The sequence below is a fragment of the Bufo gargarizans genome, chromosome 1 (assembly GCF_014858855.1).
Source record: "Bufo gargarizans isolate SCDJY-AF-19 chromosome 1, ASM1485885v1, whole genome shotgun sequence".
NCBI lineage: Eukaryota > Metazoa > Chordata > Amphibia > Anura > Bufonidae > Bufo > Bufo gargarizans.
Window position 1 is genome coordinate 131,276,700 of NC_058080.1, and position 26,924 is coordinate 131,303,623.

At 43.2% G+C, this 26,924-nt stretch overlaps 1 protein-coding gene across 1 annotated transcript; it reads left to right on the forward strand.

Annotated features, from left to right (window-relative positions):
* The first annotated feature begins 383 nt into the window (after positions 1 to 383).
* LOC122925138 lies at positions 384 to 7,640 on the forward strand. The gene is made up of 12 exons (XM_044276669.1): positions 384 to 528; positions 607 to 681; positions 810 to 893; positions 1,167 to 1,187; positions 1,582 to 1,596; positions 1,684 to 1,767; positions 1,968 to 2,015; positions 2,302 to 2,376; positions 2,548 to 2,648; positions 2,978 to 3,119; positions 3,477 to 3,654; positions 7,631 to 7,640. Exons 1-12 carry the CDS (start codon positions 384 to 386, stop codon positions 7,638 to 7,640), a joined length of 978 nt encoding a protein of 325 aa, XP_044132604.1.
* The last annotated feature ends 19,284 nt before the right edge of the window (positions 7,641 to 26,924 follow it).

Here is a 26,924-nt window from a genome sequence, read left to right on the forward strand (position 1 = left end):
ATTCATATGTTGATATTACAATTACATTTTCCACCAATCCAATAGCTTATTTGTTCCAGAGCCTCATTTGCATATTCTGGTGATGTCATAATTCCATTTTCCACCAATCCAATTGCTTGTTTCAGAACCTCATTTGCATATTCTGATGATGTCATAAAGACATTGTCTCTTAACCGGCGCCTGATGCTGTAACCGGTGCAGTGCTGTTGTCTTCTCAGTGGGACATAGTTCTGCTCTCTTGCGTCCTTAGTGATTATTTGCTACAGGAAGCGATTTTACTAAAGATGTCTGGTTCTATCCAGACCATGTGGCTTCTACTGCTCGTAACATCTGTCTTCATCGGACTGTCTCTCTGTTGCATACCATGCGACTCCAGAGGGAAAATGGCTATGGAAGAATTCAACACCTTCATCAAAAGCCAAGTCGATGACATTGACTCAATAGAAGCTTATGTCAACATCAAGCGGTTTGCCAAAGTCACAGAGAAAAAAGTCTTGGACTACCTTGAGGATGAAGTCGGCATACTGGGTAATTATATTATTACTATTATCTCTATTTCATATAATCTATAGATAGATAATTATTGTACCATTATTTTCCTTCCAGATAAATATGCTATATCCGAAATTGCGTCTGAATATAAAAAATCTGTGGACGTCATCCAGGATATAGGTTTTAAGGGTAAGTACAATATTTTATACGTAGGTGGAAATTCTACTTCTCTTATTAATAGGAATTAGTGTGTTGGGGGCTCAGACTGATAGATGAGGGGATCGGACTCTCATTCTTCTCCTCTTTATATATCTTAGAGGTCCAGCTTCTTCACATCATTGGACTCCATTTCCAGCGACTCAAAGAAAAGCTCAAGGTTATTGTCCAGGACTCAAACCAACGTAAGTGGAATCTTCTTCTGTCCACCATTGTACTTATCTTCTACGTGTCTGGTAGGTTGTCAGAGAGGATGTTTTCAGCTTGTTTTCCTTTCCCTACAGCCTAGTGACAGGAGGGAGCGATTGGAATAAAATGTTCTATACTGGGAATTGCTATGTGTGCAGTTTTCTTTTGTATTATTGCAGTGTTATAGATAGAGCCCTCATATACAGGGGATTTCTGTTCTCTATTGTTTTCTATTAGTAATTCTGCTTTTCTCCATTTCTCACTTTTAGGGAGGTGTCCAAATAAACAAGGTGAGTTCTTCTAGATATAACACGTGCTATAATATGACATATAAATGCATTACACACACAGGCCTCGTGTAGTAATAGTAATGTAGACCTAAACTAGAGAACCCCATAGCCACCAATCAGATCACTGCTATTATCTCCTACCCTATACTGGACATATGAAAGCCGGCACCTGATTGGCTGCCAGGGATGTTTGCACTAGGAGCTGCTGCGCTCTATAGAGGCCCGGAACGTTCTGGGGCGGCTCAGAGATTTCTGTCAATGGAAATCTAGAAAACAAAGTGACGAACACAGAGGCACTGACATCATGTAATAATAAGGAGACCCAGAGATGAGAGGTTTCTGAGTCTGACAATGAGAACGGTCAGTAATGTCTTCTTTCTTCTCCATTCCTCAGGTGCAGACAGCTGTGGTAAGTACATTTTATACCAGATTCAGCTTCTTGTCATTATTATTCTCTATAAGATTGGAAGGTTATAACACAAGTGCATTTCCCCAGGATTAATGGTGCAAACCTACACCAACTGTAAGACCTGCTCCGAGGAGAAGGTTGTCTGCGCCGGGGGCCCTCCAAAAAATCAAGGTACAGTATAAGATTTCTATCATAGGCCAGAGGAACTAGAATTACACTATATAATGCATGCCAATGAACCTTTCCCATCAGTGTGTGTAAACTATGTGTAAACTGTGGGTACTGTGCCTATTATACAGAGGTGAGCAGCACTACATAGGTGCTTTACACAGCACTCGCTGACTATTATATGATGTCTCCTCTTTTCACAGACTACTTGGAGAGATGCAGCTGCCTGTGCACCTCCAACAGATGTTTTGGTAAAGTAGAAGTTTCTATTCTTACATCTACATTTATATAGTACATTAGTAAATATATAGGACCCCAAATCCTCACCGTACACTAAATATACCAGTCACTGGTATACACCAGACTTCCCAAAGCAGGAGGATATTTAAATAATATGATTCAGTCCTGTACAGTATACTGTCCATGTGCAGATGACAGAGGGGTGATAGATACCAGCACATGATTATCATATTTATTCTAATATTATAAGTGTCTTTAATGCTCGACTCACATTTCATTTCTTTCTTCTTTTCTCAGATCTGAAAACTGGACGGTCCTGCTCTCCATGTAAAGATCACAAGTCTCACCTGGCAGAGACTGTAAACTGTGGAGGTGAGGAGATAGCGGAATATAACCAGTTGCTATCAGTCTCCTCTATGATGCCCATATTTCCTATTAGGTCTTATAGAAGGAGACGTGTTATTGAGACAACCCCTAAATGTAGGACAGAATATCTACACAGTTACTTCTATAATATCTTCTTTAATTTTCCTGTTCTTCTAGAGATAAATATAAAAATCCCAGAATATGAAGAACTAATTCTGGACTGTACTTTTGAATGGTACGCGAGGCTGGAGGAGACCTATAACAACGTGTTCACCCTGGTAAGTACAATGCAGATTTCCAAGAAAATAAGGGTAAAATTGGGAGATTGTTCAGTTTGAGTTATATGACCATCATGTTAAGGCAGCGCTTCCCAAACTTATTCCTTTCATTACTCAAAAAACACTTAGCAGAAAGTCCTTTCACCCAATACCATCACCCGGCTGCTCAATATGGTCTAAAATCAGACTTTCTGTCATGTCAGCAAATTATCATCAGTAATTTTATAGATCTTTTGTCTTAATTATATGACTATGATAAATTGCAAATATTATATTATAAATAGTTGTGATATCTGAGGCTCTAATAATTCTCCATATTTTTTCTATAGCATCGTGAACACAATCCCAAAATCACCCGGGAGCCCTATCTAGTGATCAAGGGCGTACAGATGGGGGACTCCGGACGGTACACGTGTACCACCATCCTGGACTCTGAGGTGCCAGTGAGTAAGATCACCTATAACGTGGCAGGTAAGGACATATCATTACTGGCACTATGCTGGGTGGTAATTCTTAGATACATGGGATTCATAACTACTTGTGGGTGATAATTAGTGAGAAAGGATCTAGTTCTGAAAATCTGAATTGTCACCTATAATGTGGGGTTATTTTACATTAGTATTTGTAAGAAAAAACCTATAATGGAAAGATTTGAGCCATATTTTGGAGCCACTCTTGGTTTTGACAGTGCTTCTGGGCCTCCATGATGCAGACGATTCTGATATTCAGACATATATTCCATGTTATTTCATGTATAAGATACACTACAATGTCATTATCGTTCTCTTCATGGAATCAACTATTAATGTAATTGTTTTCTTCATTTAGTTATCAGCGGATCGGAACAGGCGACAAAAACATACCATCCTCGCCCTACACTTCCTGATGTGCTTGACATCACAGCGCCTGAGCCGCCACTTCTAGAGGAGCTACGGAACAACAATGCTTCCCTCATAGCAATATCTGTGGCTGGCTCCGTCACCATCATGCTGATCGCTGGCATATGGTAGGTAGCATTTATAAGATACTCTGTGGAACAGGCGTATTATTTCAGATACATATTACACATTACACAGTGTAAACTTAGTCCAGGCCGTCACTAGATGCTCCAGATTTATCACAATACTGAACGCTTCATGATAAATTTGGCGCATATTACAAGGCCAGACATGTTATAATGTCAGTGGACTGATAAGCAGCTAATGTAAGAAAAAACATTGGAGGATCTGTGCACATATTTCACTCAGAGCTGACATGTAAGTAGCAAATATCAAATAACTGATAGATTTACTTTTTTCAGCATCTGCATGTTCTGGAGGAAAATGAAATCTAGAGAGCCTCTGGAAAAAGAGCCAGTGTGAAGGCGATCCGTCAAGCACCATCCTGTACTGCCGCCTGCCAGGAAAAAAAAAAAAATGAAAATTTTAACCCTTCCCCAAAAACAAAAAACTTAAAAAAAACTTCCCTTCCCCATTTCTCCCTTCCCTTTCTCTCCCTTATCCCCTCCATAAAAAATTAAAAAAATTAAAAATGTTTCCCAAAAAATAAAAAATGATCTTCCCTTCCCCTTTTCTTCCCTCCCCTTTATCCCTAAAAAATAAAAAAATAAAAATATTCAAAAAATCTTGACTGCAGCATTTCATTTCCCATTCCTTACCTGCCTATATATCAGATAAGAACTACAGAGACTATATCGGAGAAAGACCAGGAGGATGGAGTCTCTTCTTGTTATTCTTGTCACCAGAGCCAGTTTCAAGATCTATAGTCATATAACTTATGGTTTGACTGAGCGGAAACATGTCTTTATTAGAAAACCTCTCTAAGGGCTCATGGACATGAACATATTTTTTTGTCCATGTCGGTTCCATTTTTTTTTTGTGGCCCTAATGCAGAACCATTCACTTCAATGGGCCTGCAAAAAAAAAACTAAATAACTCTGTGTGCATTCAGTATCAAAATGTCCGCAAGTCCATTCCGCAAGGACAGGCATTGTTACAATGGATTCTCAAAAAATACGGATGTCACACGGATGTCACACAGGTGTCATCCGTTTTTTTTTTGCGCATCCATGTTTTGCAGATCACAATATACATACGATCGTGTGCATGAGCCTTAAATCTAGATGACTAACTTCAAGCTCCTGGGCTCCAATGTAAAATATTTAACAGGGTCTTGAACTATCATGTGTGGTGTACAGCACTGGTCTACTCATATGTGGACCTTTTGGACCCCTTCAAATTAAAGGGCCTATGGTGTGACCTTTGCTGGAGGAAAAAGGTGGAGCCCCCCATCTTCTGCCTAACCATTCAGATTGGCTGACACCACCAAGTATGAACCATGCACAGCTCCTGGGCCCATTACATACCCTCTTCCAAATTCTTTGGCATGGGTTTTTATAAACAATGCTGTGTGACGGGCACTACTTACTTGGTGGTTACTTTGGGCCATGGGTTTGCTATCTCTCCATTTTTCACTCTTGCTCTGTCCTTCTGGTACTGCTATCTTCTCCTTCCCTCCTCCTACTTCTGGAGGACTAGAGATCCTCTTTGGCAGCTGCTTCATCCTCTAACTGCTTGCTAATTCAAATGCCAGCAATGGGGCAGCAAAATCAAAAATTGTTTGAGCAGGAGGAGACCGCTGCACTTGGGGAATAGGTGTCCTTCCATTCAGTACATTCTTGGGACCTGCTGGATATGATACCTGCATGGGAAAGATAAGTAGAAGGGAGGATATCACTGAGCGCTGGGTTGCCTGGCATCCCCTGCAAGGCATAGAGTAAAATAGTGGTGGGCTGGATACAGCAGGGGCAGGCTAGAAAGTCCACTAGCAGCAGTTGAGGCCTGTAATAAATAGTCTGTAATGGCAGAAATGGTCATACTGTATACATTTCTCCTAGTACCAGTCATATCATATTTCCTGACAATTCTCATGTATATTATATTTACAGGTTAATGGCTGTATACACTTTTGAAAGTATTTTTTTGTATTATTGTATTGTGCTCATTTTGAGCTAAAAATCTTTTTTTCAATTGTCTTTAATAAAAATGATGAGCCGTTTTCCCTGCACAGCTTGAGTTCTACTACCAGCAGGATCTTTACTTACTCTCTGCTCTGTCAGGCAGGGAGCTGACGGGCTCCTTATCTCTGATCTCTGACCTTATAAACACTCATTAAAGCTTAGTTCTTATCTTAATGATAAGAATGTGGCTTTAATAGGTGTGAATGACCTTTTGGTAATTTAGAGATAAGGGTTATTAGATGATCTACAATTACTGTACTTCCCCTTTAAGAGCAGGGATATGGTGTGTTAACCAACATACACTACTACTAATGTCCTTCTGGACTAGATTCCACCAATTTTTCCTGCACCTACCTACATTAACTAAGAATTAACTTTTATTTCCTATAGTTTAATATTACTGGTGTGAATAGCTAATTGGTTAAAATTTTCAGTGATCACTGGCCTTTATATATCACATTAGACCACCTTGTCAGGACTGTCACCTGACTAGGTTGCTGAGTTGATGCACACTTATGCGAACAGGCTGCGCGCTGCCTGTGTATTAGATATGCTCTGTGCGATTCATTTTCTTATGCTACTAGGCCACAGTGATTTACTGCCATAAAATTCAGAGCTTCACGCTGCCCCCCGACATGTTTCGCCGTATCACGGCGTCTTCAGGGGTTAGGGCAGAGTGTGAGCGTGTCCGCCTCACGGCTGGCTTATAAAAGGTTTGTTTGTGACGTAATTACTGGGGGCCTCACTAGGGGGCGCGATATAGAACTTTATTCAGATGCTGATTGGGTATACTGTACGGTTTAGCCTGCTTTCCTCATAACCACCGCCCCCTGACGTCAACTGCCTCCTACCTTCCTCCTTCTAATTGGTCCACGTCATCGGGAAGCGCCTACTCGCGTCATGGCTCCGCCCACCCGACGTCATCTACCTTCTGTTTACCTGCTCCTAATTGGTCCTCATCGTCTGGTGATTCCGTGCATGTCCGGTAGGCATAGTTGTTCTCCGGTGCCTAGGTTGGTGCGCATGCCCTCCGACTTAGCTCCCAGCCTCTTCCATAATCTGGATCTTTCGCTTCGCTACGGCGCATGCCCACAGACTTAGGCTCCGGCTTTGAGAATATCTCTGTTCTTATCCTTCTCGCTATAGATTCTCTTCAGGTGATATTTCTTCATATCTTTCACTTATAACCATACTTTATTTTTATCCTTCTGCCTTACCCTTGCCGTAATCTTCATTGATTAAATGCATTTGCTTAGGCATATTGTTTCTTCATATATTTCTCCTACTTTTAACTCAATGTTGCCCAGCTCAAGTGTTATTTATTCATCTTTGAGGATATCTCAACATCACCATACGTTCTCTCCCTACTAGTGTCTGCTCCCAGATCATACTATTGGAGTATTCCCTATTTGGCCTGACATGTATCCCCACTATCTTCTCATGTTCATTATTCTTTTGTACTATTATACTTTTTCCTATGCCTCCTTCTATTTAGCTTCACTGTGGAGGAAAAAGAGGAGGGGGGGGGAGAGAAACTAATTAACAAGAGTGGGGACAGCAAATTGAACGAGACTCCTATACTCCAAAGACAGGAACTAATAACAGTATTCCATTTGATATTCTTTATATACCTCTGCCTTCAGGTCTCAATCTGCCCCAGACCCGGTTGGTCTCATTCCTTTAGTTTATTTTTCTCATTTCTGTGATATCTCTCACTTTTATCCCCTAGTGTGTAGTCATTCATACATATGTAGCTTGCATTATCTAATCCCTATACACAAGGTTCATGAGGCTTTTCCTAAAAAGGCCATTTTCTCTAATAGGGGTTCCATTATTTTATTTTACTTTTATCTTCCATAGTGAATCTTACCGTAGAGGAGGTTGCTCTATTTTTTTATAAAAGAAATTATTGTACCGTTTGCTATTTGTTATATTATTTTGTTTTTGTTCTCTTTTTTCCTAGGTGGGGATAATGATACCTACAGGAAGGACGAGTACGTAAACCCTTCATTAAGCCCTCTCGGGGCTAGACTATTTAGTAGGTAAATCCATTTAGTTTCTTCTTGTTGGAGTTTTTTGTCTATATCACCCTTACGTGGTCCTGATTTGACTTTCATCAGTCCCCAGAATTTAAAGTCGGTGTTGTGGTCCTTATGCTTTTCTCTCATGTGTCTGGCCAGGCCGGTGTCCTCTCCTGTATTAATACTGCTCAGATGTTTTGATATTCTTCTTCTCAACTCCTGGATAGTCTTCCCAACATACAACTTGGGGCATTCGCAGCTGATGACGTATACGACCCCCTTTGTCTTGCAATTGATGTAATCCCTGACTTCATAGTGTTTCTCATCCACAGGATTTTTGAAGGTTTTAGTAATTTTCATCCGACTACAAAAAGTACAATCTCCACAAGGATATGATCCATTGTGGGACAGCCACGTCGTTTTTTTAGCTGTTCGATGAGGTTGATAGTGGCTATGAACTAGCTTTTCTTTTAAGTTCTGTCCTCTTCTGAATGTTATAGCTGGATATTTTGGTAGTATTTGTTGTAGATCTACGTCGGCCTGCAGGATGTGCCAGTGCCGTTTCAAAATTTCTTGTATGCCACTATGTTCTGTATCGTACGTTCCTATGCACCGTATAATCTTCTCTCCTTTTGTTTTTTTGTTTGTCAACAGGTCCAATCTTACTGTCCTTCTGGCTTTATTGTAAGCTCGATGCAAGCATTTTTGGGAGTATCCTCTCTCATAAGATCGTGAGTATAATATACTACATTCTTTTTGGAATGCTTCCTCGGTGGAACAATTCCGCCTGGCTCTAAGATATTGTCCCACCGGGATTCCTTTCTTGAGGGAGTCAGGATGGAAGCTTTGCCAGTGTAGCAGGTTATTTGTCGATGTTGCTTTCCGATATATTTCGGTTTGGATTCTGCCGTCAGGTTGCAGGTTTATTTTTAAATCCAAGAAATTAAGGGTATTTTTATGTATTTCAGCTGTAAACTTCATACCAATCTGATTATCATTCAGTTGGCTTACAAAATCATAAAATTGTGCTTCAGTGTCATCCCAAAAAATCTAAATATCGTCAATATAACAACCCCAAAATAATATGTGTTGCGTGTATCTTTCCATAGTGTCCCTAAAAACTATACAATCTTCCCACCACCCTAAAAATAAATTTGCGAAACTTGGTGCACAAATCGTGCCCATAGCGGTGCCGGTGACCTGTAAATAATATTTCCCATTGAACAAAAAAGTTAATAGTGTAATAACAAAACTATTGTGCTCATAATACTGTGTCCCTTTTGTGTTCAAATAATAGTGTGTTGCTTGTATGCCAAGGTGATGTTGAATGCTAGTATAAAGTGCCTCAACATCAAGACTCGCTATGAGCGTATGTGAATTTACTTGGATTTCCTGCAAACTGACGACAGTATCCTTAGTGTCTCTAAGATATGAAGGTAGTGTTTTAACAAATGGTGAAATAACCTGTTCCACATACTCACTAATGCTTTCGCATAAGCTTTGATTACCGGAGACTATTGGTCTCCCTGGGATTGGTTCCCTTTGTTTGTGAATTTTAGGAATGGCGTAAAAGGTTGCTATGGTAGGTCGCGGTCTGTACATAACTTTATACTCTTCCTTAGTAATTAGATTACGCTCCTTGGCATTTTTAAGGAGTTTTTTTAATTCTAGGACGTATTTTTCAGTGGGGTCTGTTCTTAGCTCCCTATAGATATTGCTCTCATTGAGGAGATCCATTATCATTTTTTCATAATCTTTTCTTTTCAGTAAGACAATATTCCCTCCTTTGTCCAAAGGTTTTATGACTAAGTTGTCATTACTCATTAGATCTTTCATAGCCATTTGCTCTTCTATAGTTAGATTGCTGTACTTGTTCCTTTTAGGGGCTCTGATGGTTTGCAACTCCCTAGTAACAACATCCACAAATGTTTGGATGTTTGCATATTTCCCAAATGGGGGGGGGGGGGGGGGGGTGAACCTGGACCTGGGAGTTAAGGTGCTAAATGGTGGACTCAGGGCTATTATTTCGCCTTCTCCTTCCCTCTGCAGTAGCTCAAGGGTTTCAACTGCTTCCCTCTCACGCTTTTGTGCATTGAGTTCTGCTTGCTCGCTGGAGTTAAATTCCTTATGTAGCGCTAATTTCCTAACGAACAGGTTAATGTCCTTCACCCACAGAAAGCAGTTGAAGTGTGGTGCTGGGGTAAAGGAGAGGCTTTTTTGTATCAGACTGATATGTTCAGTTGTTAGGTTTATCTTAGTTTTATTGATAATCTGCATTGCCCCCTCATCCTTTCTATTGCGTGCTACACTTGGGTCTATACTCCCCTCTGTTATCTGCGGTGCTCTTATTATCAAATTTTCTGATTGTAGCCCCATTTTTCTCTGTCGCGTAATTGTACTCCCATTCCTGGGTCTTGATTTGTTGTCCATGTGTCACGGCTGAGGACGGGGAAAATCCTCAGCTGTGCGATGCCCGAAGATGTTAGGCTGCTCGGCCAGGACGACAGGATTAGGGAGCAGGTCACCTCCTAAAGCGTCCCTAACCTGACCCTAACTCCTAGCTGCATGGGCCGACCTTTAAGGTAGGAGGACCCATGCTCAGGAACCTCGGATCCCTAACTCATCCTCCGACCGGTCCCTGGACTAGGAGTCAGGGTAAGACGGCCTGTTCCTTCTGGACACGGAGGAACAGGGGTCTCACTGGCCAAGCTGCAGGGAAAAGGGGAACACTAACAGTCTTACGGATATGGCAGGTGAACTGAACTAGTTCCACCTACCTGCCACAGCCTTGCTGACTGGATCCCTGTGCTGGCAAGCTAATGTCCACAGAACATGAAATGAACCCATCAAACACATATCCACACACAGGAATCCAGATCCATAAGCTGCACCAAATAACAAAAGGAAAATCCCAACTGAACATCACTTAGACATCACACATAAAAATGACATAACTTAATGTGACATAAATCTTATGACCAAGGGTGGCCCCCACTGGCAGGTGTAAAACACAGGAGGATGCTCCAGCTAAGCATGGCTGAAGCAACCCTCAGACATGTGCTAAAGACTGAGGCTTTATAGGCCCAAGTAGCCACGCCCAACAAACACACCCAGAGCACACACATACTGGGAAGGGAGTTAACCCTTCCAGCACCAGGGAAGGGAAACACAAACTTAAAGGGAAAGTGTCCAACCCAAGAACACACTGTGGCTGTTGCCGCAGGCAACGACATGGGTGGCAACCATGTCCTGGGAGTCAGCCCGAAGGCCGGGACACTGCCACCACATGTACACATACAACCAAACGTTGCCACGGGCAACCACAGTGAAGGAAAGATGTCAGTGCACACCAAACATAAAACAGAGTGCACACCAGACATACAAAAGTGCATACATACACGCACACAACTCCAAGGCAACCGCACACATACCTGTTGTCCGCGGCAACCGCACCTGAGGCAAACAGCAAAATGTCTCCAGCTGCGGTTGACACAACAACCCAAACCGCGGGCAACTGTATGCGGCTCCCAAGGAGTCACGGCCATAAACATGGTCGTGACACCATGTTGTATTTCCAATTGGACTTGGGTTGGTATTAGAGGTGGCATTCCTTTGAGAGTTTTTCCTCTGTGAGTAGGGTAATTTATTTTTAGGTTTTCGTTTGGTATTTCCTGTTATTTGAGTGTTACTACCCTCTATTTCAGAGGTTTCTGATTCGGATATATCTGTATATTCTTATATGATTATATTTCCTATGTTTGCGTTCTTTTATCTCTCCCTGAAGGCTTTCTACGTTTTTTTGCAGCTTTTGTTCGTACCCCACGAATTCTGGTTTAGTTCTAAATGTTTGGATCTCCTGAATCTCTTTTTGTAATTGCGTCGTAATCTTTGCCAAATACTTTTGTTCGTAATCTAACAAGTACGCTTGCATCCGCAATGAATTTTCTGTAAGAAGTATTTCCCAACCTTTTATGAACTCGCTATCCTCCTGGTGGGAGTTAGGAGTTATGTTGATTCTCATTCCTCTATACACGATTTTTTGTTGGATGTACGTTTCTAGGCTAGCTGTTTCCCAAACGCCTCGGATATATCGTCTATAGGTTTTATTAATTTCTTTGAAGGCCTTTGAAGGCCTGACAGTCTACCAGACAGTCCACTGGTAGACTTTCAGTAGAGAACACTCTCCCTGCCTCTGCCAGAAACGCTTGAGTGGTTGTCAGATTTGAGAGAAAGCCTGCCATTGATTTCCTCCACACCTATTGGGGTGTACTGTTGTCCCTCCTGTAAGTTATCTCCCCCAGGTATTGGGAAATTATTGGGATTTTGACCCTATTTTTGAACTACAATTACTGTACTTCCCCTTTAAGAGCAGGGATATGGTGTGTTAACCAACATACGCTACTACTAATGTCCTTCTGGACTAGATTCCACCAATTTTTCCCGTACAGTATACCCAATCAGCATCTGAATAAAGTTCTCTATCACGCCCCCTAGTGAGGCCCCTAGTAATTACGTCACAAACGAACCTTTTATAAGCCAGCCGTGAGGCGGACACGCTCACACTCTGCCCTAACCCCTGAAGACGCCGTGATACGGCGAAACATGTCGGGGGGCAGCGTGAAGCTCTGAATTTTATGGCAGTAAATCACTGTGGCCTAGTAGCATAAGAAAATGAATCGCACAGAGCATATCTAATATACAGGCAGCGCGCAGCCTGTTCGCATAAGTGTGCATCAACTCAGCAACCTAGTCAGGTGACAGTCCTGACAAGGTGGTCTAATGTGATATATAAAGGCCAGTGATCACTGAAAATTTTAACCAATTAGCTATTCACACCAGTAATATTAAACTATAGGAAATAAAAGTTAAGTCTTACTTATTAGATGATCTGCACAAAATAAAAATTAAAGTACCATTAACACCGCTAGAAAACAGTTAACCCTTTGTGATATAACGGCTCAATATTTTTAATAGTGATGGACGAACATTGGGTGGGACGTTTCGGGAATGTGCGTTTGTGATCAAATGTTCACGAACCGCACGTTTGCGCCGGGCCCCATTCACTTTAATGGCAGGCGAACCTGAAAAACAGGTCATATTTGCAGCCCCCAAATACTTACTAGAAGTGCCATAGGCGTGCGCACGGGGTGTGCCTGGGCACACCCTAATCAAGCCTCAAAATTTAGGTTCTGTCACCTCTGTGCTCACGGGGGCCCCCCCCTGATTCCACTTTAACTGTTACACTGGCCACCGCCTTCACACCGCAAATTACAATACCTGGCTGCGGGATGCCGGCGGGCGACGGCTAGTAATTCACATAGGGGGCGGACCTGGTGGAGGCAGAGCCGTGTGCTGTTCAGGCGCAGGCTGGGAGTTGTCCCGTCTGGGCAGCAGAGTTGACGTTACGCTGCTTGCCCCGCACGCCTGCTAGTGAGGTGAGGACGGTTGCGGCGCACATGATAGTTTTGGAAGGGAACTTGGTGTGGCAGGCGCAGCACTATGAAGTGCCTTTTGCGCTGTGGCATTAGAAGAAATTTGGTATCTCTGACTTTTAGTCTAACCAGACTGTCTATTACTCTGTAATTCCTCTAGCACCGTTCTATGGAATTAGTAGGTTTAAAGAGCACACCAAATGCTTGAAATAACTTCTTTATTAACTTCAACTTTTCTTCATATAACACTGCCGCCTCCGCAGAAGATAATCCATATACTTTGTACATAACACATGTTGAAAAGATATCACAAAATGGCGATATGATTAAGATTGTGGTTCAACAGTTTAATCTTGTCATTCAACATAAAATGGTGGATATATTTCTCTCTAGAGTATCTGTACTCTCACTTTAATTTATTTAATCACTTTATGATCTCTCTGAGAGGTATATCTGAGGTCTAATAGATCTGCTTGCTTAACTTGGTTTGCAATATGCAATTGCTTATGATCTGGTATGAGCAGTTCACAGTTTGCATGCAATTTGTATGGAATCTGGTTTGTATGCTTGCAATTTCTATTTGCAATTGACTTGTATGGTTGCAATTTGAATTTGCAATTGTATGGTTGCAATTGGTGGAACTGTAAGTAAACACATATATAACTGGTTCAGTATACAGTTCTAATCACAATATTAACAGTAGGAACATTATATAATTATTTTAAGAAAAAGAGGAGTGTAGCAGCTCTCACCTGCCCTTCCTTTAGTTGTGAGCACGGACAGCCCGTGTCAGGTGCGGGCGACAATGGAGAAAAGAAGTTGAGAAAATCCAGCTCCACTTAAAAAGGAATAGGCGTTTATTCAGCTTGCGGTTAAAAACTCATCCGAGGATACAAAATAGCAGTCTTGTCTAAGCTTTTCGGGCTACTAGAAACAATTCCAGCCCTTCTTCATGACACAGAAAAACATTGAGAGTGAGACCTCTTGTAGGGGTGAGTGCACCTGTGTTCACTAATGTTCCCATAGGCCTGTAACCGCCCCCAGAAAGAGGTACCACACCTTCAAGTTAACTCTTTATATGAAAATCAATTTAAAGAAAAAAGAAAAAAGAAAAACACATAAATATATAACCATATGTATGCATAGAGAAAATATATGTGGCCAATAGCTATGCACAAACTATGTCATACAAGGATGTACATATATAATGGATACATGAAATATAAACTGAATATGTAACAGTATTATGCCAGAATATGATGGAATATAATGGAGATCACATTATCAGAGAATTGAGTACTGTAATATGTGAACTCCTCTTTTTTCTGGAAGTATCAATCCTAAAAAAGTTGCGCAATAAAAAGAAAATAAATAATCAACAAAGAGTTTCTTTCAGCTCAACAGATATGGATTCTGCCGATTCCGAACAGGATCTTCTCCCGTCATCGTCGCAAACCGCACAGAGTCAAGAGACTGCTTCACATAAAGCGGCTTCAAAAAACGGAGAGCAGGCCGAAAACATTGCAAACCGCCGATATCCGACAAGATACAAAAAGGACAGGATGAATTGGAAGTAATCAATCTATCCGCTTCCATATTGTCGGCGGATGATATTAGCATACTAAAAAGAGGCTTAACATTTTCTCCTACCTGCCATTTTGACCTATACAGGACGCTCTTGGATGTCAACAGGCTGGCTCGCGCCCTCACTCTCCGTCGGCATTTTCAGGTGGGTGGTAATGATGTTTGTGCTACGGAGGCTGGGGACGCTGATCACCCTGTTGCGTCCAATAGTGATCCTACTGTATCTGCTGCTGCGTATACTTTATATAATAGGCATATGAGTTTTCTAGAGATGATGCATGTCTGTCAGTTACAGGAATCTAACACAGTTCTGGATGATCTGGATCTGTATAACAGGTCCATGAATTTTCATACAAAGAATCGGGACTTTTACCCGATTCAGTCCAGATCTCCAGCACTGGATAGATACCAGGATTTAGTGGAACGTGATCTAGTTTTGCTGCATGATCAGATCAATCTTGACTCTGGAGGTTGTAATAACATTTCTAAAAAAGAAAAAGAGGCACTCCGGGATCTTAAAACAAGAGCTGATGTTGTCATCAAACAATCTGATAAGGGGGGAGGGGTTGTCGTGCTGGACAGTGGTCTATATAGAACCCTGATTGAATCCATGCTTAGTGATACATCAGTGTATGTCACTCTTAGCGACAATCCCCTCCCCTCCTTTCAGAAGGAACTCAGGGTTATTCTGGATTTAGGAATCCAATCAGGCTTCCTAACTAATAAAGAATCAGAGTATATTTATACCATGTCCCCAATTATTCCAGTGTTTCATGCACTCCCAAAAACACACAAAAATGTTTTTCCACCTCCTCTTAGGCCCATTGTAGCGGGCATTGGCTCCTTTTCGGAGAGAATGTCACAATGGGTTGATTCTATACTCCAGCCACTTATTCCATTAATACCGGGTTATCTCAGGGACACCACGTCTGTTTTGCAAACAATTGATAATATGGAATGGTCCTCAAATTGTGTTTGGATCACAGCAGACGTGGTGTCCCTGTACACCAATATCCCCCATGAACTGGCTATTAAATCATTAACCTGGTTTCTACAAACATATGGCAATATTACTGCAGGATTGCAGGAATATGTCCTGATGGTGGTGGACTTCCTCCTCAGGCGCAATTTTTTCATGTTCAATAATAAATTTTATCTTCAGATATCGGGGGTGTCGATGGGGGCCAAATTCTCTCCCTCCATTGCAAACATTTTTATGGCATGGTGGGAGAGGTGTTTTCTCTTCATCGACACCCACCCTTTTTGGCACCACATCAGGTGGTATGGCCGTTACATTGATGACCTGATCCTGATTTGGACGGGTGATGTGGCGGCCATACCCTCCTTTTGTGGTTACATCAATTCTTGTGTGGAGACCATCTCCTTTAGTGTCCATCACACATTGGAGGTGGCTTTTTTGGATTTGCGCCTGAGGGGGGACCCCGCCACCAGTCAGGTATCTACCTGCACATACAGGAAACCTATGGCAGGCAATACTACATTACATGCAACATCATGTCATCCAAAACATGTAACTGCCAATATACCCAGGGGGGAAATAATCTGTGCAAGAAGAAATTGCACGGATAAAAATAGCTTTATGGAGGAGGCTGGATATATCTCCCACAGACTGGGCAAAAGAGGCTACAGTGCAAAACACATAAAAGATGCCATAGCTCAGGTCTCCACCATAGAAAGGGGATCCCTCCTGTATTCTAAACAGCAAGATCCATTGCAAAGGGAGGTTCCACCTCTTGATATAGACACCAATAGTAAAGACAAAAACAGAAATAAAAACTGCAATATCAAGGACAAGGACACAAGGAATAATTTGTTTGTGACCCAATATAGTACAGAGTACCAACAGATTTGTCATATTATAAAAAAAACATTTTCCTGTCCTGTCTTATGATGGTCAATGGACTGACATAGTTGCAGATGGGGTTAAATGTGCAGCTAGAAGGGCACCCACAATTGCAAACTATGTCAGTCCTAGTCTATATCAAGAGGAGAAAAAGTCGCAACCTGTGTGGCTTAGGACCAAGGGGAGTTATAAGTGTGGACACCACAGATGCATTTGCTGCACACACATGGTTAAATCCAAGACCTTTTCCTCAACAGTAAATAATAGAGTTTTTCCTATGAAAGCGTATCTCAACTGCAATACAACCCATGCTGTCTATTTGATCACTTGCACTAAATGTAAATTGCAATACGTGGGTTGCACTATTAATGCTATAAAATCTAGAATACGCAAACACATCTCTGATGTGCCCCATCATGGCAGTCGCAATGTGTCTGCAGCTAGTCTGCATTTTGCTGTCTGCCATGATGGGGACACGTCAGACATGGTAGTACAAGGCATAGAAAAGGTTTTTCTGCCTAAGCGTGGAGGAGATTATAGAAGGAAACTATTAAATAGAGAATCCTTCTGGATTTTTTCGCTGAACACACGTCAACCTGAGGGGCTCAATAAACGTCTAGATCTGATCATGCAGCAATAACTCACATACCAGGGATCTGATATGTGAACTCCTCTTTTTTCTGGAAGTATTACAGTACTCAATTCTCTGATAATGTGATCTCCATTATATTCCATCATATTCTGGCATAATACTGTTACATATTCAGTTTATATTTCATGTATCCATTATATATGTACATCCTTGTATGACATAGTTTTTGCATAGCTATTGGCCACATATATTTTCTCTATGCATACATATGGTTATATATTTATGTGTTTTTCTTTTTTCTTTAAATTGATTTTCATATGAAGAGTTAACTTGAAGGTGTGGTACCTCTTTCTGGGGGCGGTTACAGGCCTATGGGAACATTAGTGAACACAGGTGCACCCTCCCCTACAAGAGGTCTCACTCTCAATGTTTTTCTGTGTCATGAAGAAGGGCTGGAATTGTTTCTAGTAGCCCGAAAAGCTTAGACAAGACTGCTATTTTGTATCCTCGGATGAGTTTTTAACCGCAAGCTGAATAAACGCCTATTCCTTTTTAAGTGGAGCTGGATTTTCTCAACTTCTTTTCTCCATAATTATTTCAAATACCTTTTTTGGCCTCTTGTTCCCATAAAACTGGACTCTGACTGAAACTGTGTGTCTGTTCAGATCCTCTCTCTGGTGAGTAATGATTCCAGCAGCTCCTGCTAGGGGAATTCCCAGACAGGCTGTCTGTGAGGCTGGCTGTGATTGGTGAAAACTCTTGCTGTATGAGAAGCTGGCTGTGATTGGTCTAGACCAGTAATGGCGAACCTTTTACAGACAGAGTGCCCAAACTGCAACCCAAAACCCACTTATTTATCGCAAAGTGCCAACACGGCAACGTAACCTGAATACTACAGTCCAATATAGAATATCTTCAATGTACTGTATCATTTGGCTATAATATCCTGTCTGTATTCAGTGCGCTGCCTGTGCTGTTCATAGTGCGCCCTGCGCTAATGAATGGCAGGAAAAGTCTAAGGCATATTGGTACACCATAGATTTTTCCAGGGTGCGGGTGCCCACAGAGAGGGCTCTGAGTGCCGCCTCTGGCACCCGTGCCATAGGTTCGCCATCACTGGTCTAGACTTTTGACCAGCAATAATAGATTAACACTATGCTTTCTGTTGTTTCTGCTGTGTCACTAAGCTTATTTTTCATTACAAAATGAATCTTAAAGGCATATAATCTTTTTCTGCTTCTGTGAACACAAAATTGTCACGCCTTGATCTGTGAATGTGCGGAGATCTATCAGACTGGCTGCACATGTCTGACTTCTTTGTTTCTTTTGATTTGGGTTTGAGCTGGATCCATCTTCCCTCAGTTGTACTGGATTTCATTGTTAGTTAGGCTATTTATCCCTCCTTCCCCCAGTGGCCTGTGCGGGTTATAGTTCTTTCCTGGGAGCTCTTGATTTGTGGTGGATCGTCTGCTCCAGCTCTGCTCAAGATAAGTCCTCTCCTTCATTTCCCTTTGTGTGTTTTTCTAGGCCTCTAGGGAGACACTTGCTTCTTCCTAATTTGAAGAAGCAGGTTACCTCTTCCCTTTTCCCTGCTGCCTAGGGTTTGCCCATGGTGTTTAGGTTTTAGGCACAAGGGCATGTGCATATCCAGCCTAAGGGTATGCACATGGGCACAGCAGTTTAGGGAAAGCTTTTAGGGATCGCTAGGAGGTGACCCTTTTCTCTCTAGCTTTTGGGCCTAGTCGTTTGTTCTGTTTGTTTTCCCGTGTTTGGTTATTTCCCCGCTTACCTACCTACCGTGACAAAAAATATAACAGTTATATGACATCCAAAACATAATGTCACAGTAAATAACTCTGCTTTTGTCTTTAACACATAAACATATGAACTGTATTAAGGTTTAGCAGTATACACATGTAAGGCTATACTAGCAACCTAGGACAGGTCTTAGCTGGCCAGCTACACTTGGTGCCCAGTTGCTCCGGTCTGGTACCCATAACGCATTATAAAAAATAAGTATGTACCCTGTCCCACAGTGCTACCCCTCCTTAGTTGTCCACTGTATGATGTCCCCTGATAGCCCTCCTCAGTTATATTACCCCTGTCTAATGTACAGGGGCAATATAACTGTATGTGTGTATATAATGTATATATATATATATATATATATATATATATATACACAGGCGAGCGCACGGCATGTGTTTGTGCTTTAGGGTGCACACCCTAATGCAATAGGCTACACACACCTATGAGAAGTGCACAAATAGTCCCATAACATAGACAGTAACATACCAGAGGGGGATCAATGTCAAAAAACCAAAAATATGTATTTTATTCAGGGGCCTTTTTTATGCGTCTTAATGGAAAACTCTCAAAAATATGCCTTGCTGGAGCCTAGACAAATTTTATTTTAGGCCACGGGAGTACAGGCCCCAAAAGCTAGGCATTCACCTGACAGAAAAGAAAAAGTGATTATGTGGCTGGAGGTACATTAGGCGGTCACTGAATAGCAATTTTACTGTAGGCCAGTGGAGGACAGGCCCCAAATATTAGGCATTGACCTGACAGAAAAGAACAAGTAATTATGTGGCTGGAGGTACATTAGGCGATCACTGAATAACAATTTTACTGTAGGCCAGTGGAGTACAGGCCCCAAATATTAGGCCTTGACCTGACAGAAAAGAACAAGTGATTATGTGGCTGGAGGTATATTAGGTGGTCAATGAATAACAATTTTACTGTAGGCCAATACAGGCCCCAAAAATTAGGTGGCATTCACTTGACAGAAAGGAACTTGTGATTATGTGGCTGGAGGTACATTAGGCGGTCACTGGCTACATTTTTTTACTGTAGGCCAGTACGGGCCCCAAAAATTAGGCATTCACCTGACAGAAAAGAACTAGTGATTATGTGTCTGGAGGTACATTAGGCGGTCACTAGATAACAATTTTACTGTAGGCCACTGGATTAGAGGACCAAAATTAGGCATTTACCTGACAGAAAAGGCCTTTAATGCCGCTGTATATACATAAGACAAGGACCATTCTTTGTTCTGGGTGGTGGCAGATATGTTTGGGCTGGCATGAGGAAATTCAATTACACGTGGTCATCACAGGTGTTGAATTCCTCCAAGATCCATGCCTCATTCATTTTTAGAAATGTGAGGTAGTCCACACTGTCGTGAGCTAGGCGCCTGCGCTGAGGGGCAAGCCAAGAGTTCCATGGGAAATTGTGCCAGCTCTGGCCACATGTCAAGCCTGCACACCAAGTAGTCCATGGTTTCCTCACTTCTCAGAGCATCCACATCGGCCATTAACCCGATGTAGTCGGACACCTGTCTGTCTAGGCGTTCCCTGAGACTGGATTCAGAGGTTGGCTGTCGTTGGGTTTGCTGCAAGAATGATCTCATATCTGAAGTGATCAACATATCTTCAAACCGCCCTCTTCTTGCAGGCGCAGTAGGATTGGTACCCACGCCTGTTTCGCTGTGAGTGGAAATTCCTCTGCCAGCGCTCGCAACAGCAGAATGCAGCATCTCTCGCAGCAAGGCCTGGAAATGCTGCATTATGCCAGCCCTCTGTGATTCTGGTAACATGTCCGCCATTTTGTGTTTGTACCAAGGGTCTAAGTACATTGCCACCCAATACTGGTCCTTGCCCTTTATGCTTTTTATACGGGGGTCCCTCTTCAAACACTGGAGCATGAAGGCCCCACATTTGCACTAAATTGGAAGAAGTGGAGCACCCTTGCTCCTGCTCATCGCCCAGGAGAATGTCATCCTTGGTCTCCTCGCCCCAGACAACATCAGGGATCCCCGAAAAGTTTAAAGCCTGCTCTTTTTGCTCCTCCTCCTCCCCCCAGCCACCATCCTCCTCTGACTCCTCTTCAGAATCCTGCTGACTTGTCTCAGATGGAGTAGCCCCCCTGGGAATTCATTCAGCATTGCGACTTCCTCATCTTCCAGCTCCTGCTCCTTGACGGCTTAATCAATGACACGATGCAATGCACGCTCCAGAAAGAAGGCGTAAGGTACGATGTCACTGATGGTGCCCTGGCTGCGACTGACCAGTTTGGTGATCTCATAAAATGGCTGCAGAAGTCTGCATGCGTCGTGCATGAGCAGCCTTTGGCGCTGTAAAAATAAACCAAGCTCCCAGAACCTGTCTTGCTGCAGAATTCGTACAGGTAGTCGTTAACTGCACATTTCTGCTGGAGCAGCCTATCAAGCATATACAAGGTGGAGTTCCATCGCATCGGGGCAGTCACAAATCAGACGTCTGACGGGCAGGTGGTGTCGCCGCTAAATGTCAGCAAGGCGAGCCATGGCCGTGTAAGATCTTCTAAAATGGCCAGAGATTTTCCTGGCCTGCCGCAAGATTTTCTAGACCCTAGAATATTTGGCAAAGAATCGCTGCACGACTAAGTTCAGGACGTGTGCCATGCACGGCATGTGTATCATTTTGCCCTGTTTCAGCACGCTCAGCAGATTGGCACCGTTGTCGCACACCACATTACCAACTGTCAAATTGAGCTGGGTTAGCCACTGATCGGCCTGTGACCGCAGAGCTGAAAGGAATGCATGACCGGTGTGGCTCTTGGCTTCCAGGCACAACAGCCGCAGCACATTATAGCAACGTCTCACCTAGCACATCGAATAGGTCCTGGGGAGCTTGCGGGGTGCAGCGGAAGAGGCGGTACCAGTGGAGAAGGAGGAGTCAGCTGAGGAGGAGATGGCGGATGGAGTAGGAGGAGGAGAAGAAGAGGCAGGCCTGCATGCAATCCGTGGCAGTAACACCAAATCCACACGGGTGCCACTGTTTGTATGCTTGACAGCCGTCAGAAGGTTCCCCTAGTGCGCAGTAAAAGTTATGTACTCTCCGTGCCCGTGTTTTCTAGACCATGTGTCTGTAGTCAGATGTATCCTGGCACCGACACTGTGTGCCAGAGATACATTCATTTGCCGCTGAACATGGCCATATAGCGCTGGGATGCTCTTCTGGGAGAAATATTTCCTTCCGGGACCTTCCATTGCAGTGTGCCAATAGCAACAAATTTTCTAAAGGCCTCTGAGCCCACTAGTTTATATGACAGTAGTTGGCGGGCTTGCAGTTCCAACAAGCCAGCGATCAGCCATTGGGCAAGAGGGTTATCCGGCGTCATCAACTTTTTACGTTCGAACACTTGGGCCACAGAAGCCTGCCTTTTCCCAGATGAACACGACGACGGCACGGTGGAAGGTCGAGTGGAGGACAAATGGGAGGAGAGATGAGAAGAAGAAGAGGCAGGACGTGGAGCGCCGGGAGTGTGGCTTTGCGGGTTCTAACAGCGTTGCTCCCACTGGACTCGGTGATGGGAGGCCAGGTGCCTTCTTAAGGCAGTCGTCCCTAGGTGAGTATTGGGCTTACCGCGACTTATGCGTTGACAGAACAGGCTACAGATGGCAAAACTATTATCAGCAGCTGACACGTTAAAAAAAGCCCACACTGCGGAGCCATGTGCCGGAGTCCTGAGAGCGCAAGATGTGACTGTGCATGGTGGATAACTCACTCCAGATACATTTGCAGTCTGCTTTTTGTCTCCTATGCACTGTGAGTTCTACCTGCTTCTTCTCCTTCTCTTCCTTATCTGCTGCTCCGTCTCTCCCTTTGAACTCTCCTCCAATCCCTCTCTTGTGGGCACCCACGTGACGTCCATCGACACGTCATCATCGTCACCTTCACCAGCACTGACATAAGAGATTTTAGAGTAGGTAGCAACAGCGGGGACCACCCTCATTGGGCTGATCTGGGTACTGTCGTCAGACCGCTCGGTGGCGGCCGTAGCTACCTCCTCTTTCTCATCCAATGTCAAGAATGGCTGTGCATCGGTAAGGTCTTGAAATTGATGGGAAAATAATTCCTCTGACTCAAGTGGAGGGGCTATGGTGGTGACTCAACGGAAACTAACGGGAAGTAACGGAAACCAACGGGAGGTAACGGAAATTAACGGAAGATAACGGAAACTAACGGGAGGTAACGGAAACTAACGGAGGAAAAGGAAGATAACGGAGGTAAAGGAAGATAACGGAAAGTAACGGGAAGTAACGGAAACTAACGGGAGGTAACGGGAGATAACGGAAACTAACGGGAAGTAACGGAAACCAACGGGAGGTAACGGAAATTAACGGAAGATAACGGAAACTAACGGGAGGTAACGGAAACTAACGGAGGAAAAGGAAGATAACGGAGGTAAAGGAAGATAACGGAAAGTAACGGGAGGTAACGGAAACTAACGGGAGGTAACGGGAACTAACGGAAGATAGCGGAAACTAACGGGAGGTAACGGAAACTAACGGGAGGTAACGGAAACTAACAAGAGTTAACGGAAACTAACGGAAGATAACGGAAACTAACGGGAAGTAACGGAAACTAACGGGAGGTAACGGAAGATAACGGAAACTAACGGGAAGTAACGGAAACTAACGGGAGGTAACGGGATATAACGGAAACTAACGGAAGATAACGGAAACTAACGGAGGAAAAGGAAGATAATGGAGGTAAAGGAAGATAACGGAAAGTAACGGGAGGTAACGGAAACTAGCGGGAGGTAACGGGAACTAACAGGAGAGAACGGAAACTAACGGAAATTAACGGGAGGTAACAGAAACTAACGGGAGGTAACGGGAACTAACGGAAGATAACGGAAACTAACGGAAATTAACGGGAAGTAACGGAAACCAACGGGAGGTAACGGAAATTAACGGAAGATAACGGAAACTAACGGGAGGTAACGGAAACTAACGGAGGAAAAGGAAGATAACGGAGGTAAAGGAAGATAACGGAAAGTAACGGGAGGTAACGGAAACTAACGGGAGGTAACGGGAACTAACGGAAGATAGTGGAAACTAACGGGAGGTAACGGAAACTAACAAGAGTTAACGGAAACTAACGGAAGATAACGAAAACTAACGGGAAGTAACGGAAACTAACGGGAGGTAACGGAAGATAACGGAAACTAACAGGAAGTAACGGAAACAAACGGGAGGTAACGGGATATAACGGAAACTAACGGAAGATAACGGAAACTAACGGAGGAAAAGGAAGATGACGGAGGTAAAGGAAGATAACGGAAAGTAACGGGAGGTAACGGAAACTAGCGGGAGGTAACGGGAACTAACGGGAGATAACGGAAACTAACGGGAAGTAACGGAAACCAACGGGAGGTAACGGAAATTAACGGAAGATAACGGAAACTAACGGGAAGTAACGGAAACCAACGGGAGGTAACAAAAATTAACGGAAGATAACGGAAACTAACGGGAGGTAACGGGAGATAACGGAAACTAACGGGAAGTAACGGAAACTAACGGGAGGTAACGGAAACTAACGGGAAGTAACGGAAACCAACGGGAGGTAACGGAAATTAACGGAAGATAACGGAAACTAACGGGAGGTAACGGAAACTAACGGAGGAAAAGGAAGAAAACGGAGGTAAAGGAAGATAACGGAAAGTAACGGGAGGTAACGGAAACTAACGGGAGGTAATGGGAACTAACGGAAGATAGCGGAAACTAACGGGAGGTAACGGAAACTAACGGGAGGTAACGGAAACTAACAAGAGTTAACGGAAACTAACGGAAGATAACGGAAACTAACGGGAAGTAACGGAAACTAACGGGAGGTAACGGAAGATAACGGAAACTAACGGGAAGTAACGGAAACTAACGGGAGGTAACGGGATATAACGGAAACTAACGGAAGATAACGGAAACTAACGGAGGAAAAGGAAGATAACGGAGGTAAAGGAAGATAACGGAAAGTAACGGGAGGTAACGGAAACTAGCGGGAGGTAACGGGAACTAACAGGAGAGAACGGAAACTAACGGAAATTAACGGAAGATAACAGAAACTAACGGGAGGTAACGGGAAATAACGGGAGATAACGGAAACTAACGGGAAGTAACGGAAACCAACGGGAGGTAACGGAAATTAACGGAAGATAACGGAAACTAACGGGAAGTAACGGAAACCAACGGGATGTAACAAAAATTAACGGAAGATAACGGAAACTAACGGGAGGTAACGGAAACTAACGGAGGAAAAGGAAGAAAACGGAGGTAAAGGAAGATAACGGAAAGTAACGGGAGGTAACGGAAACTAACGGGAGGTAACGGGAACTAACGGAAGATAGCGGAAACTAACGGGAGGTAACGGAAACTAACAAGAGTTAACGGAAACTAACGGAAGATAACGGAAACTAACGGGAAGTAACAGAAACTAATGGGAGGTAACGGAAGATAACGGAAACTAACGGGAAGTAACGGAAACTAACGGGAGGTAACGGGATATAACGGAAACTACCGGAAGATAAAGGAAACTAACGGAGGAAAAGGAAGATAACGGAGGTAAAGGAAGATAACGGAAAGTAACGGGAGGTAACGGAAACTAGCGGGAGGTAACGGGAACTAACGGGAGATAACGAAAACTAACAGAGGAAAAGGAAGAAAACGGAGGTAAAGGAAGATAACGGAAAGTAACGGGAGGTAACGGAAACTAGCGGGAGGTAACGGGAACTAACGGGAGATAAAGGAAAATAACGGAAATAAACGGAAGATAACAGAAACTAACGGGAGGTAACGGGAACTAACGGGAGATAACGGAAACTAACGGGAAGTAACGGAAACCAACAGTAGGTAACGTAAATTAACGGAAGATAACGGAAAATAACGGGAGGTAACTGGAGCTAACGGGAGATAACGGAAACTAACGGGAAGTAACGGAAACCAACAGGAGGTAACGGAAATTAACGGAATATAACGGAAACTAACGGGAGGTAACGGAAACTAACGGAGGAAAAGGAAGATAACGGAGGTAAAGGAAGATAACGGGAAGTAACGGGAGGTAACGGAAACTAACGGGAGGTAACGGGAACTAACGGGAGATAACGGAAACTAACGGGAAGTAACGGAAACCAACGGGAGGTAACGAAAATTAACGGAAGATAACGGAAACTAACGGGAGGTAACGGAAACTAAAGGTAGGTAACGGAAACGAACTGGAAGTAACGGGAAGTAACGGAAGGTAAGGTAAAGTAATAGAAGATAACGGAAACTAACGGGAGGTAACGGAAACTATCGGGAGGTAACGGGATATAACGGAAACTAACGGGAGGTAACAGAAACTAACGGGAAGTAACGGAAACTAACGGGAGGTAACGGAAACGAACTGGAATTAACGGGAAGTAACGGGAGGTAACGTAAAGTAATAGAAGATAACGGAAAGTAACGGGAGGTAACGGAAACTATTGGGAGGTAACAGGAGGTAACGGAAAGTAACGGGAGATAACGGAAACTACTGGGAGGTAACGGAATATAACGGAAACTGACAGAAAATAACAAAAACTAACGGGAAGTAACGGAAACTAACGGGATATAACGAAAGATAAGAGAAACTAACGGAGGTAATGGAAGATAACGGAGGTAAAGGAAGATAACGGAAACTAACGGGCGGTAATGGGATATAACGGAAACTAACGGAAGATAACCGAAACTAATGGGTAGTAACGGAATTAACGGTGGTAACGGAAGATAACGGTGGTAAAGGAATATAACGGAAACTAACGAGAGATAACAGAAACTAACGGGAGGTAACGGAAACTAGCGGGAGGTAACGGGATATAACGGAAACTAACGGAAGATAACGGAAACTAATGGGTAGTAACGGAAATTAACGTTGGTAATGGAAGATAACGGTGGTAAAGGAAGATAACGGAAACTAACGGGA

Coding starts and splice junctions, on each gene's coding strand:
- LOC122925138 (XM_044276669.1), top strand. CDS start 384: ATGGCTATGGAAGAATTCAACACCTTCATCAAAAGCCAAGTCGATGAC. Junction 529..606: donor GGATGAAGTCGGCATACTGG/GTAATTATATTA, acceptor TTTTCCTTCCAG/ATAAATATGCTATATCCGAA. Junction 682..809: donor CCAGGATATAGGTTTTAAGG/GTAAGTACAATA, acceptor TATATATCTTAG/AGGTCCAGCTTCTTCACATC.